The sequence below is a fragment of the Macaca mulatta genome, chromosome 15 (assembly GCF_049350105.2).
Source record: "Macaca mulatta isolate MMU2019108-1 chromosome 15, T2T-MMU8v2.0, whole genome shotgun sequence".
Classification (NCBI taxonomy): domain Eukaryota; kingdom Metazoa; phylum Chordata; class Mammalia; order Primates; family Cercopithecidae; genus Macaca; species Macaca mulatta.
This window is the reverse complement of record NC_133420.1, coordinates 63,523,901-63,539,190: the sequence shown is the minus strand read 5'-3', so window position 1 is coordinate 63,539,190 and position 15,290 is coordinate 63,523,901. Positions and strand designations below refer to the sequence as shown.

General features: G+C 41.3%; 1 protein-coding gene and 1 long non-coding RNA gene across 20 annotated transcripts in view; one reads left to right on the top strand and one right to left on the bottom strand.

Annotated features, from left to right (window-relative positions):
- The window catches only part of RECK (reversion inducing cysteine rich protein with kazal motifs), a 92,074-nt gene that overhangs the window by 66,372 nt on the left and 10,412 nt on the right, over positions 1–15,290 (top strand). For all 19 annotated transcript variants that reach the window (XR_013404700.1, XR_013404701.1, XR_013404702.1 and 16 more), the window contains 5 exons: positions 2,808–2,948; positions 5,063–5,251; positions 7,088–7,210; positions 9,251–9,422; positions 13,618–13,810. Coding sequence is in view for 16 of the 19 variants with exons in the window: in XM_015117456.3 (XP_014972942.2) it covers positions 2,808–2,948; positions 5,063–5,251; positions 7,088–7,210; positions 9,251–9,422; positions 13,618–13,810 (818 nt within the window). In the remaining 3 variants the exon portion in view is untranslated. The remainder of the gene's footprint in view (positions 1–2,807; positions 2,949–5,062; positions 5,252–7,087; positions 7,211–9,250; positions 9,423–13,617; positions 13,811–15,290) is intronic.
- The window catches only part of LOC144334635 (uncharacterized), a 65,774-nt gene that overhangs the window by 49,204 nt on the left and 1,280 nt on the right, over positions 1–15,290 (bottom strand). Inside the window, exons 2-3 of the long non-coding RNA XR_013404734.1 lie at positions 9,313–9,404; positions 7,203–7,297 (exon numbers count right to left, since the gene is read on the bottom strand). This is a non-coding gene — a long non-coding RNA (uncharacterized LOC144334635). The remainder of the gene's footprint in view (positions 1–7,202; positions 7,298–9,312; positions 9,405–15,290) is intronic.

Here is a 15,290-nt window from a genome sequence, read left to right as displayed (position 1 = left end):
ATTGGCTTGGACTTACTCACCCAACAGGGTATAAAAAACGATAGTCTAGGCCAGGCACGGTGGCTCAAGCCTGTAATCCCAGCACTTTGGGAGGCCGAGGCAGGCAGATCACGAGGTCAGAAGATCGAGACCATCCTGGCTAACACAGTGAAACGCCGTCTCTACTAAAAATGCAAAAAAAATTAGCCGGGCATGGTGGTGGGCACCTGTAGTCCCAGCTACTCGGGAGGCTGAGGCAGGAGAATGTCGTGAACCCAGGAGACAGAGCTTGCAGTGAGCAGAGATCGCGCCACTGCACTCCAGCCTGGGCGACAGAGCAAGACTCCGTCTAGAGAAAAAAAAAAAAAAGATAGTTTAGCTTAATATGTAAAAATGGAACTTATCTCACTGCTTCAGTTTTTCTCTGCCAAGTACTCCTGCCAAGAGCTAGAAGAGTGTGTTGCTATCTCATTGAGGGATCCGGGAGCTGGAGCTCAGCTTCTTGGCAGTGAGACAAATACATGGTGGAAACCAGGGGATGACAAGTAGAACTCCTACACACTCAGTAGTTAAGATAAGGGAGGTGTTCAGGCTGCCACCAGGGGGCATCTGTGCCATGAGCTGGCTGCAGAGGCAGACAGTGAAGTCAGCTCCTACTTGCTTTGTTTTCCTGTATTAGATAGGATTAACAAAAAGCAGAACAAATAGAAGTAAAAGAAAGCCCAGAAACAAATAGTCTAGGGCTTCATCATCAGGAATCCAGGCTCCTTTTATCCTTCTCCACCATCCTTAGCATTTAGCTTCCATCATCAAGATTACTTCATATACTTTGTCATCATAACATGGCTACTGGAGTTCTGGCCACCATATTCTAGTTCCAGATGGTAAAAAGAAAGGGAGAGAGCAAACAACTTCTCCCTAGTCACACTGCCTACCCCTACTTGTAAGGAAAACTGAGAAAGATTATTTTTTTAGCTGTGGGCCCATTGCCGCCCTAAGTAAAATTGGAGATCTTTTAGTAATTGGGGAGAGAAAAGTATGTGCTAGATTCGTAGCTGGTAGTATTTGCCATATTTTCTCAAGACCAACAAAGTGTGTCCCTTAAACTTTGTGACCAATATAGCAAAAAAGAGAGCCTTACACTGGAATTTAGACCTTTGTGACTTTGAGCAGATCACTTCTTTGAGCCTCAGCTTCCCTATTTATGAAATAATTAGGCAAAATGAGATGAACTCCAAGGGGCCTTATACCTCTGTTAGTCATAGAGTATGAGTCTGGCCTAAAATCAAGTAAGCAACACTTATTTATAATTCTAGATTCTATTACAGCAGGAAAATATTTGTGTAGAAGGAAACTATATCAATGGGAGGAAAATTAAATGTCTGTTTAAATATACATAATTTATATCAAGTGAGACTCTTCCTTGGCCATGATTTCTAAAGTTAAATATAATCATGGTTTGGAGTCCATACATATTACCATAATAAATTCTCATTTATGATAAAACACGCTAAATTATCCCTCTTAGACACCTTATTTGACTACCCTATCCAAAATATACCTATCACTTTCTATCCCCTGACACTACTTATTACTTATAATTTTCTGATTTAATTATTTGTTTATATATACACATATACATACCTAGCATATATATGTATGTGTGTGTGTATATATATATATATTTTTTTTTTTTTTTTGAGATGGAGTCTGACTCTGTTGCCCAGGCTGTTGTGCATTAGAACAATCTCAGCTCATTGCAGACTCTGCTTCCTGGGTTCAGGCCACTCTCCTCCCTTAGCCTCCCAACTAGCTGGCACATGCCACCATGCCCAGCTGAATTTGGGTTTTTTGTTTTGTTTTGTTTTGTTTTTTTGGATTTTTTTTTTTTAAGAGAGTCCCATTCTGGGCCGGGCGCGGTGGCTCAAGCCTGTAATCCCAGCACTTTGGGAGGCCGAGACGGGCGGATCACAAGGTCAGGAGATCGAGACCATCCTGGCTAACACGGTGAAACCCCGTCTCTACTAAAAAATACAAAAAAACCTAGCCGGGCGAGGTGGCAGGCGTCTGTAGTCCCAGCTACTAGGGAGGCTGAGGCAGGAGAATGGCGTGAACCCGGGAGGCGGAGCTTGCAGTGAGCTGAGATCCGGCCACTGCACTCCAGTCTGGGCGACAAAGCGAGACTCTGTCTCAACAAAAAAAAAAAAAAAAAAAAAAAAGAGAGTCCCATTCTGTCTCCCAAGCGGAGTGCAGTGATGTGATCTCGGCCCACTGCAACGTCTGCCTCCCGGGTTCAAGCAATTCTCCTGCCTCAGCCTCCTGAGTAGCTAGGATTACAGGCACCCGCTACCATGCCCAGCTACTTTTTATATTTTAGTAGAGATGGGGTTTCACCATGTTGGCCAGGCTGGTCTCAAACTCCTGGCCTCCGGTTATCCGCCCGCCTCAGCCCCCAAAGTGCTGGGATTACAGGCGTGAGCCACTGTGCCTGGCTCATACATAGTATATTTATTGTCTGTTTCTCTACTAGATGTAAACTCTGTGTTAGAGACTTGTCTATTTTGTTCATCACTGTATCTCCAGCACCTAGAACCTTGCCTGGAATATTGTAGATCCTAATAAATTTTTAAAAAAAATGAATGAACGTATGTTTATGCTAAATTTATCATTTCACAAATGAAAGAATCTCGGTGTTTTAATAGCTTGGTAGAATCAGGCCTTTATGCTCATGAGCTCTTCATTTATTCCAGCCATAATTAATTCAGATAATTTACAATTCTCTCTTACTCTTTTAGGTTGGTTAAACTAATCTGTTTTGGTTTTTTCAGGGCCAAGTACTTTAGGTAACATTGTAGAAGAAGTAACTCATCCCTGTAACCCAAATCCTTGCCCTGCCAATGAGCTCTGTGAAGTAAACCGAAAAGGATGTCCATCTGGAGATCCCTGTCTTCCATACTCTTGTGTTCAAGGTAAGAGGTAGGTGGGTGTGAGAAGAGGATGGATAGGTGCTGCTAGTGTTTTTTTATAGGAGCTATCTTTCTTTTTTTCAATCCTGCTCCTTCTGTAATATAGGGGTTATCTTTGGAGTGAGATTATAAGGGACTTCATGTTCTATATTATGTTTTTCTATAATGTTTGAGATTTTCTCATTAAACATTATTGATGTAAGCAGAAAAAGACACTTGTAATTTTCAGTTGTTATTTAAATTGTAAACTAATAATAACAGTCTAAAACTTCACTCTTATAATGAGTTGCAGGGTTCTAGACTATGAAAGAAAAGAAGCTCAGACCAGCTTTTTGTACTTTCTCTTCTATGTGGTAATGTTTGAAAAAATATACTCTACGTTGTTCATGTTTTTTCTTTTCTTTGTTTTAGTATATAGAGGAATAGCATATTCAATAGAATGTATAGCTATCTCCATAAAGATTAATGTTTTGTTGAAATGTTTATAACTTTAAGGCTGAAGGATTTTTATCCCATGGAATTTTGATAGTCTTTATCTTTCTGTCAATCCCTTTAGAATATAGTTCTTGCAACATTTTGCTTCTTTTTATCTATTTCCCAATTGAGAATGTTTCTTTATCATGTTAGAATCAAGATTTTTTTTAAAGTTGTTTTTTTTTTTTTGAGACAGAGTTTCACTCTTGTTACCCAGGCTAGAGTGTAATGGCGCTATCTCGGCTCACTGCAACCTCCGCCTCCTGAACTGAAGCAATTCTCCTGCCTCAGCCTCCCAAGTAGCTAGGATTACAGGCACCCACCACCATGCCCAGCTAATTTTTGCATTTTTAGTAGAGACAAGGTTTCACCATGTTGTCCAGGCTGGTTTCGAACTCCTGACCTCGGGTGATCTACCCACCTCAGCATCCCAAAGTGCTGGGATTACAGGCATGAGCCACCGCACCCGGCCTTAAAATATTTTTAAAGTAAAATAAAGCAAAAGAAGAAATAAGCATGATGTCTCAAAGTATTATCTATAATATATATGTAATACTGTAATATATCGGCTATAGAGTTGTAATAAATCTTATCAAAATTGGAAATGTTGGACAGTTTTAAATTTCAAGATAGTATTTTCTGTCCATTTACCCTTACATTATAAGTTGATCAGTATTTTCTTTGGCAAGAAAATAAGATATAGTTACTTAAAATGGTGACATCTGTATTTCATATTATTTAAATATAGAATTCAATTCAGGGGCGGGGCACTGTGAATCCTCTTGTTTCATTAAACTCAGAAAACCCATCATATAATAAGATAGAAAATGGGCTTTCCATAAGCCCACCCAAATATTCAGTTTTTCCTTGAATTTAAGGTGTACTTATTTTCCATCACTAAAAGTTCTTCTGAACAATATTATTGTAAAAATACTGGCCAGGTGCGGTGGCTCACGCCTGTAATCCCAGCACTTTGGGAGGCTGAGGTAGGAGGATCATGAGGTCAGGAGTTTGAAACCAGGCTGGCCAGTATGGTATAACCCTGTCTCTACTACAAATACAAAAATTATTCAGGTACAAAAATTAGCCGGGTGTGGTGGCACACGCCTGTATTCCCAGCTGCTTGGGAGGCTAAGGCAGAAGAATCACTTGAACCCGAGAGGCAGAAGTTGCACTGAGCCAAGATCGTGCCACTGCACTCCAGCCTGGGCAACAGAGCAAGACTCCATCTCAAAAAAAAAAAAAAAAATATATATATATATATATATATATATATATATATATATATATATACTGTTAGTTTCCCTATTCCATTTTTTAAAATATCTGTGATTTTAAAATATTTTTTACTAGCCCCCAAAAGTAAAAAGTTACATATCTTACAGCACTTTTATTCTGAATGATAGGTAACTTTGGGGTACAGATCTGTAATCACCACCATCCTCCAGAATATGGAATTTTCATTTGAGAGGTATGCTTTTGGACAATGAACCAAAGCAATTCCTTAATTTGATGAAAGTTCTATTACATAATCTTTAATAGTGATTTAGTACCTATAAGACTTTTGTCAAGTGTATATCTAATGTTATAAAACAATGTCATAAAACAGTACCATCTCTCTCAGCTAATTTTTGTTTGTACAGGTTGCAAACTGGGAGAAGCTTCTGATTTCATTGTCCGTCAAGGGACACTAATCCAGGTGCCATCATCTGCAGGGGAAGTTGGTTGTTATAAAATCTGTTCATGTGGACAAAGTGGACTCTTAGAAAACTGTATGGAAATGCACTGTATAGACCTCCAGAAGTCTTGTATTGTTGGAGGAAAAAGAAAAAGTGAGTCTTAAGCTCTGTTTTGTTTTTAATATGAGATTAGTTATTTTTACTTTGTAGGAAGAATATTGGATAGATTCTGACCAAAGAGTAAGGTCTGCATATCAGATACTCCAGGGCAGTATTTTTCAAACTATACAGAGCACTAGGACTTCTAAGGAAGTCTTTAGAAGTCTTTTCAAGAAGGGGCTAATGGCTAATAATAATTAATATTTATTGAATTCTAATCATGTGCTAAACACAAAGCTAAGTCTTGCCTTATATTATCTCATTAAATCCTCCAAGTTACACTTTGATATAGGCAATAATACCTGTATTACCCTTACTGCATAGATGAGGAAACTGATGCTTAAAGAGGTCACCCAGCTAGTAAATGACCAAAGCTGGATTCTGCTCCAGGTCTAGTTGACTCCAGATCCCTTACCCTTCACAGGAAAGGACCCAGGTAATCTTCCCCCAACCCTTTCCTCAGTTATACCCCACCCCACCCTCACTTCACCAGAAGTGAAACTCAGATTTTGACATCATGGAAAGCAAGTGGGTACAGGCACTACACTGTTACGAGTTTGGGAAAAAAGTACATTAAAAAGTACTTTGACCCCCTTTCCTTTTGGGAAAAAAGTACATTAAAAAGTACTTTGACCACCTTCCCTAAAAATCTTAGACTCCACTGCTTCCTTAACCATCTTTTGCTTGTAGCCCCAACAGCTGTTCGTGTCAATATATGATTTCAAACAATTGTGAGAAAGCACCACTTTTGAGGATCTGTTCCCTCCCCACAAGCTCACTCTGCTACCCCATTTCTACTCCCATCCCCTACCCCTTCAACCATAGTAGTTCAGCTTTTATATGCTATTTGGTTTACTCTGCTGTGTGAGATTTGATTAAAAAGAAGAGTGCTCTTGGCTAAAATTAGCTCTCAAATTTCTGCCTTAGACCAAGTCAGGTATTTATCTCTTAATCCATATTCTGCTCGACTAAACTGTAAGGGTAGGTACTTTGTATAACAGAAAATATCAGGACAGATTCATTCCTTCTGTAACATTTCACTGACTAAATACCTATTCCGTACAAACGAGCATACTCGTGCCTTATGGAGCTGAAACCGGGATGAGGGATGAGATCATGCTTTACGTGTTAAGATGAGAGAATTTGAGCCAAAAAAAGTTGCAGACCAAGTGCTCTTCTGGGAGCTGGGCATTCCTGCTAGGGCATCAGAAGAGTCTTTGATCCAAAGATGGCATCAGGTCTGGCCCTGAAGATACAAGCTTTCAAAGCAGAAGGGGCAGCCAGAAACATTCTTAGAGGATAGGGAGCAGCCTGGTAAGACCAGCACTTCAGGGGCTTGGAGAAATACACTAGGAGGCAAGTATGAAAATATAAATACCACAGATTTTACTCTAGTTGGTACATTCAGAAGTCATCTTTCAAGAATGTTTGGCTGGGCACAGTGGCTCAGGCTTGTTATCCCAGAACTTTGGTAGGCCGGGGCAGGCAGATGGCATGAACCTAGGCATTCAAGACCAGCCTGGACAACATAGTGAAACCCTGTCTCTACAAAAAATACGAAAAATATCCAGATGTGGTGGTGTACACCTATAGTCCCAGCTACTTGGGAAGCTGAGGTGGGAGGATCACCTGAGTCTGGGAAGCAGAGGTTGCAGTGAGCTGGGATCACGCCAGTGCACTCCAGCCTGGGCTATAGAATGAGACCCTGTCTCAAAAAAAAAAAAAAAAAGGAATTTCCATTTTAAAACTTGTTGAACTATTAAAATTGTAATATGTGCTCTATTTCTCAATGCGTGATATAGATCAACATTTTCTTTCTCTTTCTTTCAGGTCATGGAACATCCTTTAGCATTGACTGCAATGTCTGTTCTTGTTTTGCTGGCAATTTGGTGTGTTCTACCCGCCTTTGCCTCAGTGAGCACAGTTCAGAAGATGACCGTCGTACCTTCACAGGTGACTGTGATCGCCCAGAGTCTGTCCTCAGGGTCCATCATTTCTTTGCACACATTTTTCCCTTCAAGGCAGCTTCTCCAGTCTTAACTGCAAGTGTACACAATAAAATCAATACAGAATCTAAGGGCAAGATGCTTTTCCTCCCTGGATCTTAGTTTCTTCCTCTATGAATTGAAGGTATTATACTAAATGGTGTCTTAGGGTCCTTAGCACTAATGTTCTGGAATTTCATGAGTCAAAAAGAACAGAGCCAGTGATTGGAATGGGTTTAATTAAACTGAACTTTTCTACCTGATAAAATACCCCATTTACCCCTACCGCTATGATCTAAAATGTCCATGCATGTTCTCAGTTTGTTTCTTAGCACCTTCTTCCTCAGCCTACCTTAGCTTACTTCTTCCTCTAGACTCCCACAAACAATAATATCCCAGAATATTACTTTCTTGACTTTCCTATGCTTTGCTGCTCTTATTATTCTTACACCAACATAAGTAAGTGAAAAGGCTAGTGAGATGGGATGCTTTCCTCTTGTGAAGCTATTGTTGCCAATAGCAACAGCACAGTCTGCTGGTTTATCTTGATATCTGCTTTTTCCTAGATCTAAAATACCTTTGGTTGTGGGTTAAAAGTTACTAGGTAGTTGTCCTTGCCCCCATTTCATGCTGCTGCAGTGGCAACTTGACTCTTCTTTCCCCAGAATTAGTATTACATGCGGAGAGGGGTAGGGGCTGGGTGGAGGAGAAGTGGAGGAGAGGAGAGTAAGGATTTACCAACCTTGTACTTCCAGCCCATTGGAAATAAAAAGGGGATCAGAAATAAGAAGTGAATGGCAGACTAGTAAGGAAGTAGAGGTAGGACGAACTCTACCCCAGCCTTCACTGCTTTATTATCATCATCCTTTATTATTAACCTTTGCCCTGCTCAAGCGAGGACTATTCATTCTGCTTAGAGAAACCATAGAGGGATATGGGGATAAAGAATAAGCAAAGGATTTACAAGGAAGACTTTTTTAATTTTTTTGTTAATGTCTAAATGTTTTTAGAAGTTGAGCTTTACAACTAGCAAGACCCCTGTTTCCTATAGTGTGTGGCCCATGGTGTCCTGGGATAAATAAGTCAATGACTGTTGAGCTAACAGACTAAGGAAATTTTACTGACCCATAACTGTGCCACATTTCTTGGGACCCAGTGTCCCACTCCAAATATGACTCAGAGAAAGATGTTCATAACAATTTGTAAGTCTTAAAATTACAATAATTTTCCAAGTTACCATCTTGGACATGAGAGTGGAAGGAACATACAACCTTCACTCTTTCTTTTTTTTTTTTTTTTCTGAGAAGGAACTTTCTTCTTGTTGCCCAAGCTGGAGTGCAATGGCGTGATCTCGGCTCACTGCAACCTCCGCCTCCTCAGTTCAAGTGATTCTCCTGCCTCAGCCTCCCAAGTAGCTAGAATTACAGGCATGCACCACCACACCCTTCTAATTTTGTATTTTTAGTAGAGACAGCATTTCTCCATGTTGGTCAGGCTGGTCTCAAACTCCCGACCTCAGGTGATCCACCCACCTCAGCCTCCCAAAGTGCTGGGATTACAGGTGTGAGCCACTGTGCCCAGCCCACTCTTTCTTATGCTTGGTATGAGCCTTTAGCATTCAAGAAATACCCACAATAGACTTCAAACATCTAAATTCTAGATTTTATATGCCAAATCGGGAGAAACAGTCTTTACTTTCCCTACCTCTAGCCTTGTTAATAGGGGTCTCTATCTGGGATCAAGGTCTAGAAGCCCTCAACTAGCTGGCAATAAAAAGGACAAAGGAAAGGCATCTTGCAGACAAGCTATTCAGAGCATTGCTGTCTTTAAAAACACTGTCAGAGATACGAGAGGTTTTTCCTGACTTAATTTACAATTCTATTTTAACATGAGACCTTCACATGATTGCTCATGATTTGCCTTAACAAGGAAATACAAGGGGAGGGGAACATATAAGGGGAGGGGAAATATACACATACATATTTTTGAGGCTGTTTCCTCTCCTCAGGTCTGCCCTGTAACTGTGCAGATCAGTTTGTCCCCGTATGTGGGCAGAATGGGCGCACTTACCCCAGTGCCTGCATTGCTCGCTGTGTGGGCCTCCAAGACCATCAGTTTGAGTTTGGATCATGCATGTCAAAGGATCCATGTAATCCTAATCCCTGCCAAAAAAACCAAAGGTAAGTCAAATGGCTTCTTATTTTATTCAACTGAAGGCTAGTACTTACAAAGCATCTACCATATACCAGACAGTGAAAACCCAAGTAAATTAAGAAATCGTCTCTGCCCTGAAGAGTTTGGAGTCTGGAGGGAAAGAGAGCCATGTAAAGCTGCTTGATAAGGTGCTGCTCTTGGGAGCCCAGAAGTAGGGCAGTTAATGCAGCCTGGGCAAGGTTCTGGGGGAGCCTCTAGATATTGTGATACGTAGCTGAATCTAGAAAGATGAGTAAGAGATTGCAGGCAAGGTTTGCAGTAGAGAAAATGTGGTGGTGGTGAAGGCAGACTAACAAGAGTCGTGGCTGCTGGAAATGTTATCTCCGTAACATTGTTATCTCCATGTTATCTCCATAGCATGGTGTCTGTTGGGCACTAAAGCAGTTCTGTAAGACTGAAACAGAAAATGTAAAATAAGGAGAGGTAGCAGAAGAGATGAGAGGAAAGGGTGTATTTTTATTAGTAGCTGTCACCTGATAGTCAAGAGAAATTTTCTTCTAGTTATATGCATCCATTTTAGAAGTTGGACATGAGAAATCTCTGGAAATGCAACTTCACTACTATTTGAAAGTATTTGTTTTGAGCTCCTTTCTCTACTGTTTCCTCACTTGAGCTCAGAAGACAGTTGCCTCAGCCTTAATGATGGATTTCTGCATGTGGCAGCCACCAGGGCAGGAGTCTTGCTGACCCTTAGGTTACAGCCTTCTGGAAGCAGAGTGTTTACTGGCTTACCTGAATGACCTGAACAGTACACATTCCAATGCCACAGTGCTTTCCTAAGCAATTGCTGCTTCTCCATCCTGAAAACCCTGGTGTAATATGGAAGGAGGGGGAGATTTTCTCATGTGTTAAAAGAAATGGCAAAGAATTAGTCATCCATCTGCCAAAGTTTATACAATGAAACTAATCCAAGAAAGTTTCTACGGAAAGAAGATAGGATGCAACGCATAGGAAATAAGCTGAAAGAATAATACAGGTTGTGTTGGGAGGTAGAATTGAGGATTGTTTTAATATTTGTTCATTGTTTTCTGCATTGGCTAGCCTTTCTGAATAAGGTTGTCCTGCTTTTATAATAAAACAATAAAAATAAATGTCAAAGTGGGAAGGCCTTCCTGAGTATATACAAGATTGAAAAATTAGTTACATGAACCTCAAAATTTTCTGCATGGTAACAGACAAATGACACACTGGAAGGAATATCGCAGAGAAAGCGCTGATGTCCTTGTAATATAAAGAGCCCCTGCAAATCAATTTGAGAAAGATCAACCTAATATCAAAATGGACAGAGATCAATAACCTAATAGAAAAATGGACCAAGGACATAAACATAAAAAAAGAAATCCAAATGGTTCTTAAACATTTGAAAAGGTACTTTTATTTGTTAGGGTAAGTAATTCTAGCAACTGTATACAAATTCCAAAATACCAATAATTTCACAGAGTAGATAATTACATAGAACCCATTTGTTTATTCAGCAGGTGGCTTTCCGTGTGATCATTCAGAGACATGGGATCCTTCCATATAGTGACTCTGTCTTCTCCTACAGCCTCACAGTCCTCTTCTGGGTCTTCTGCATTTGGGCAGCAGATAAGAGAAGGCGGATAGTGGGGATTGCTCTTAAGAAGCTTTAATAGGCCACATCTAAAAGTAACATTCATCACTACTTCTAGCCACATTCCATTGTCTAGAACTCAGTCTGTTGGCCATAATGAATTCCAGGGAGACTGGGAGATATAATTTAGATACATACCCAGGAAGAAAGTGAAGTGAATTTGATAAACATCTAGACAATCTGCCACAATGCTTAACCCTCCTCATATTAAGAGAAATGTAAATTAAATTAAAACTACAATTGTATACCACTTTTCATCTGTCAGACTGGCAAAGCTAAAGTTTGGTAACATAATATAGGGAAATAGCTGTTTTCATACAAGAGGGAGCTGGAGGAGGATTGCTACATCCTCTGTGGAGGGTAGTTTGGCCAAATTTGCAGTTTTAAATGCACGTACCCTTTGGATCAGCACATATAAATGCTTATCCTTACATGAGATATATCTGTAAGGATAAATAAGAAAGTGATAGCTCACACCTGAAATCCCAGCACTTTGGGAAGCCGAGGCAGGCAGATCGCTTGAGCTCAGGAGTTCGAGACCAGCCCGGGCAATGTGGTGAAACCCTGTCTCTACCAAAAATTAGCTGGACATGGTGGCTCCCCCCTGTAGTCCCAGCTACTCGGGAGGCTGAGGCAGTAGAATTGCTTGAACCCAGGAGACAGCGGCTGCAGTAAGCCAAGATGGTGCCACTGTACTCCAGCCTGGGTGACAGAGCAAGACTCCATTTCAAAAAAAAAAAAAAAAAAAAACACTAAAAGAAAGAAATTGGTAATAGTGGTTCCTCTAGGAAGGGGAACTAGGTGTCTGGGACACAAGAGTAGAAGGGAGGCCTATTTTTCACTGTGTACCATTTAGTACTTTTTAAGTTTCACCATGGCCTCGTATTATCTGTTCAAAAAATAATTAATTGTGGCTGGGCACAGTGGCTCACGCCTGTAATCCCAGCATTTTGGGAGGCAGAGGTGGGTGGATCACTTGAGGCCAGAAGTTCAAGACCAGCCTGGCGAACATGGTGAAGCACCATCTCTACTAAAAATACAAAAATTAGCCAGACATGGTGGCACACACCTGTAATTCTGGCTACTCAGGAGGCTGAGGCAGGAGAATCACTTGAACCCGGGAGGCAGAGGTTGCAGCGAGCTGAGATCATGCCACTGCCCTCCAGCCCGGGTGACAGAGCAAGACTCTGTCTCAAATAATAATAATAGTTAAAAAAAGAAAGAATTGTATTCATCCATCAAGTATCTACTGATGTTCCAGGCATTTTTCTAAATATTAGGACATAGCAACAAGCGAGACAGATCAAGTCTCTGTACTGCTCACGTTTACTTTTATTTGCCCCCAGATTCTCAACCTTTTTTTATGATCCTCTTATTTCCATATACTCAAATTGATCAAGCTTTTTCTCTCAAAATTACCAAATTTCTCCTGATAATCCTGTTTCTCATCCCTTGCATATTAATAGGTAATGAAGTTCTAAATATTATTTTCCATTATTTCTCTTCAAATATTTTAAATTTCCATAAAACCATGACTAAGTGCATTGTAATTTCAAACCATTTCATGCATAGTGGTGGTGGTGGTGATTTTGGTGCAGGAGGTTAGCCCTAAAAAGAGTATAAATCATTTCCTTTGAAATTAAAATAACACTAGCTATTGTATGCTTCCTCTTATATTTTATAAACTAGTATTTATATATCTTAGTACTTAAAATACCCAGTGAAAGCTAAACATTTTCATGGGTCTTATCTTCTTATAGAAAGTTATGTAAACCCTTTATAAAAATTAGGAAAGCAGAAAAAAGCCTAAAGAAGAAAAGAGTCACCATCCCTAGCCCCTCTGAAGGAGCTCAGGAATTGAGAATGAAGCAAGGTCCTCATCTTACTAGGAAAGACCAGCTTCATGGTGGCATTCTTTCAGTCATTTGCAACCAGCCAGTATCAGCTCCTCAGTCTTGTAGGCACAAAAACCTGAATTATTTTAGGACATAGAGTGAGGTCTTTTCTTAAGATTGACTCATATTAGCCAAGCAGGAAGTTAAGTCCCTGGAAGTGTTTCATTTGTTATTGAATGCAAGGCCTCCAGCCTCAGGCTCTAGCCTGTCTGTTGGCCTCATATCATGGCCCTTCTGCTATAGGTCTGTTTGTGCCTCCTTGGCTCCTGCCCTCTGGGTCACCTGCCATTTCTCCAGCACCACATTCCTTGAGCATCACACCTGTGTTCACGGCTGCTGTCTCAGCCTGGCAAGCCCGTGCTGCCCCCTTCACCCCCAGGCTCCAGCTAGAACACTGCCTCCTCCCCATGCTTTCTTCAGGCTCCCCAGATGAGAATGACTCATCCCCACGAGCTTTGTGCACATCTTTTCTACCTTTTAGCCTACTTTATATACAGGCTCGACTCTCCCACTTACATGTGCTCTTTGGAGACAGGACTGCCCCAATTCATGTCTTGCTCTCTCTTCAGCCTCCTATGCCTCATCTAGTGCTTTGCTAGCCCCACCACAGTCCCTCCCTACATTGGTTCATGGTGCAGCATTCATCTTTTTCAGGTGCATACCCAAACCACAGGTCTGCCTGACGACTTTTGATAAATTTGGATGTAGCCAATATGAGTGTGTACCAAGACAGCTCGCGTGTGACCAGATCCAAGATCCTGTTTGTGACACAGACCACATGGAGCACAACAATCTCTGCACTTTATACCAAAGAGGAAAAAGCCTCTCTTACAAAGGCCCCTGCCAGGTACAGTGCTTTGGCTGACAAAACAAAGTACACTAGGGATAAAATTGGTTTATGATCTTTGACAGATGAATCAACAGTAAGACCAGCTGAGAGTCTTCTGTGAATCTTGTCAAATCTATAGCACCCAGTCCCCCACTAAAAAGGAAGACTGGCTCCTTCTCCTAACTCCGGAAGCTATCTTGCTAGTGTTGTGTACCTTTGCACAACTGGTGTACAATCAAGAACAGAGAATGGCTTCTTGCAGCCCACTCCTAGGAAAAGAACTTAAAAGTTTCACACCCCTGGCATGGTCAACATCATTCTTCTCATAGTTCTCTGGGCCCTCACTAAGAAACAAAGCAGGAAGAATGTGAGTCAAAAACCAAGAAAAGTTTTCCCATTCTTCCCACACTGGTCCCACCTCCCAAGGTACTGAAAAGTGATTGAAATTTTCTCTAAGACTTAATGTCTTTTTACATCAGCTTATCTCTCAGTCTTTTAGGTTTGTGGAATCTGCATTCATGTTTTAAGGAAAAAAACTGGGCCGGGCGCCATGGCTCACGCCTGTAATCCCAGCACTTTGGGAGGCTGAGGCAGGCAGATCACAAGGTCAGGAGTTCAAGACCAGCTTGACCAACATGGTGAAATGCCATCTCTACTAAAAATACAAAAATTATCTGGGCATGATGGCACATGCCTGTAATCCCAGCTACTCAGGAGGCAGAGGCAGGAGAATTGCTTGAACCCGGGAGGCAGAGGTTGCAGTGAGCTGAGATCATGCCATTGCACTCCAGCCTGGGCAACAGAGCAAGACTCCGTCTAAAAAAAAAAAAGAAAAAGAAAAAATAAAAAAGGACAATTCCTTTTGAGGTTTCTCACATGTACCACTGATTTTATGCTTGCCCCTCTCCCTGGGGCCCCGCTTTGGGCCCAGCATCTCCTGCCCACAACCAACTAACACTTGAGATGATTGCTTCACGTTCTCTGGTCTTCATGGTTAGAAAAATTCCGTCATAATGTCTCCCTGAAACATGCTTGTTTTCTCTCAGAGCCTCTGTGCCGTTTGCATTGATCCCGTCTACCCTGAATTCTCAGTCTTTTCCTCCTACTTGTTCCCTCCTCCTGGCTGTGATTTTTCTCTGATCTATTCCTGACCTACCTGTTGGCTCCAGAGTCTGTCTACCCCACTGCTCCCTCTACTCCTCCCTCTCCTTATCCCATACCCAGCATGAAATGATAAGACCTCTGCATTAGCATGAAGATTGATCTGGTTGTCTTCAAAGAGGCACTTCTGGGATACTAATAGAAGTCTGGGTACAGCGGAGAGAGGTGGCAGGAAAGAAGATTTTTATCTCTTATCATTTCACATGAGCACCCAGATCCCAGAGAGGCTGAGAAAAGTAATCTTTGAGTTCATCTGGAGACACCCGTGTTGCTCCCCACCCCACCGCCCCCACCCCAGCATTTAGCCCACCTCAGGAGCTTAAGAGGTCCGCATAAT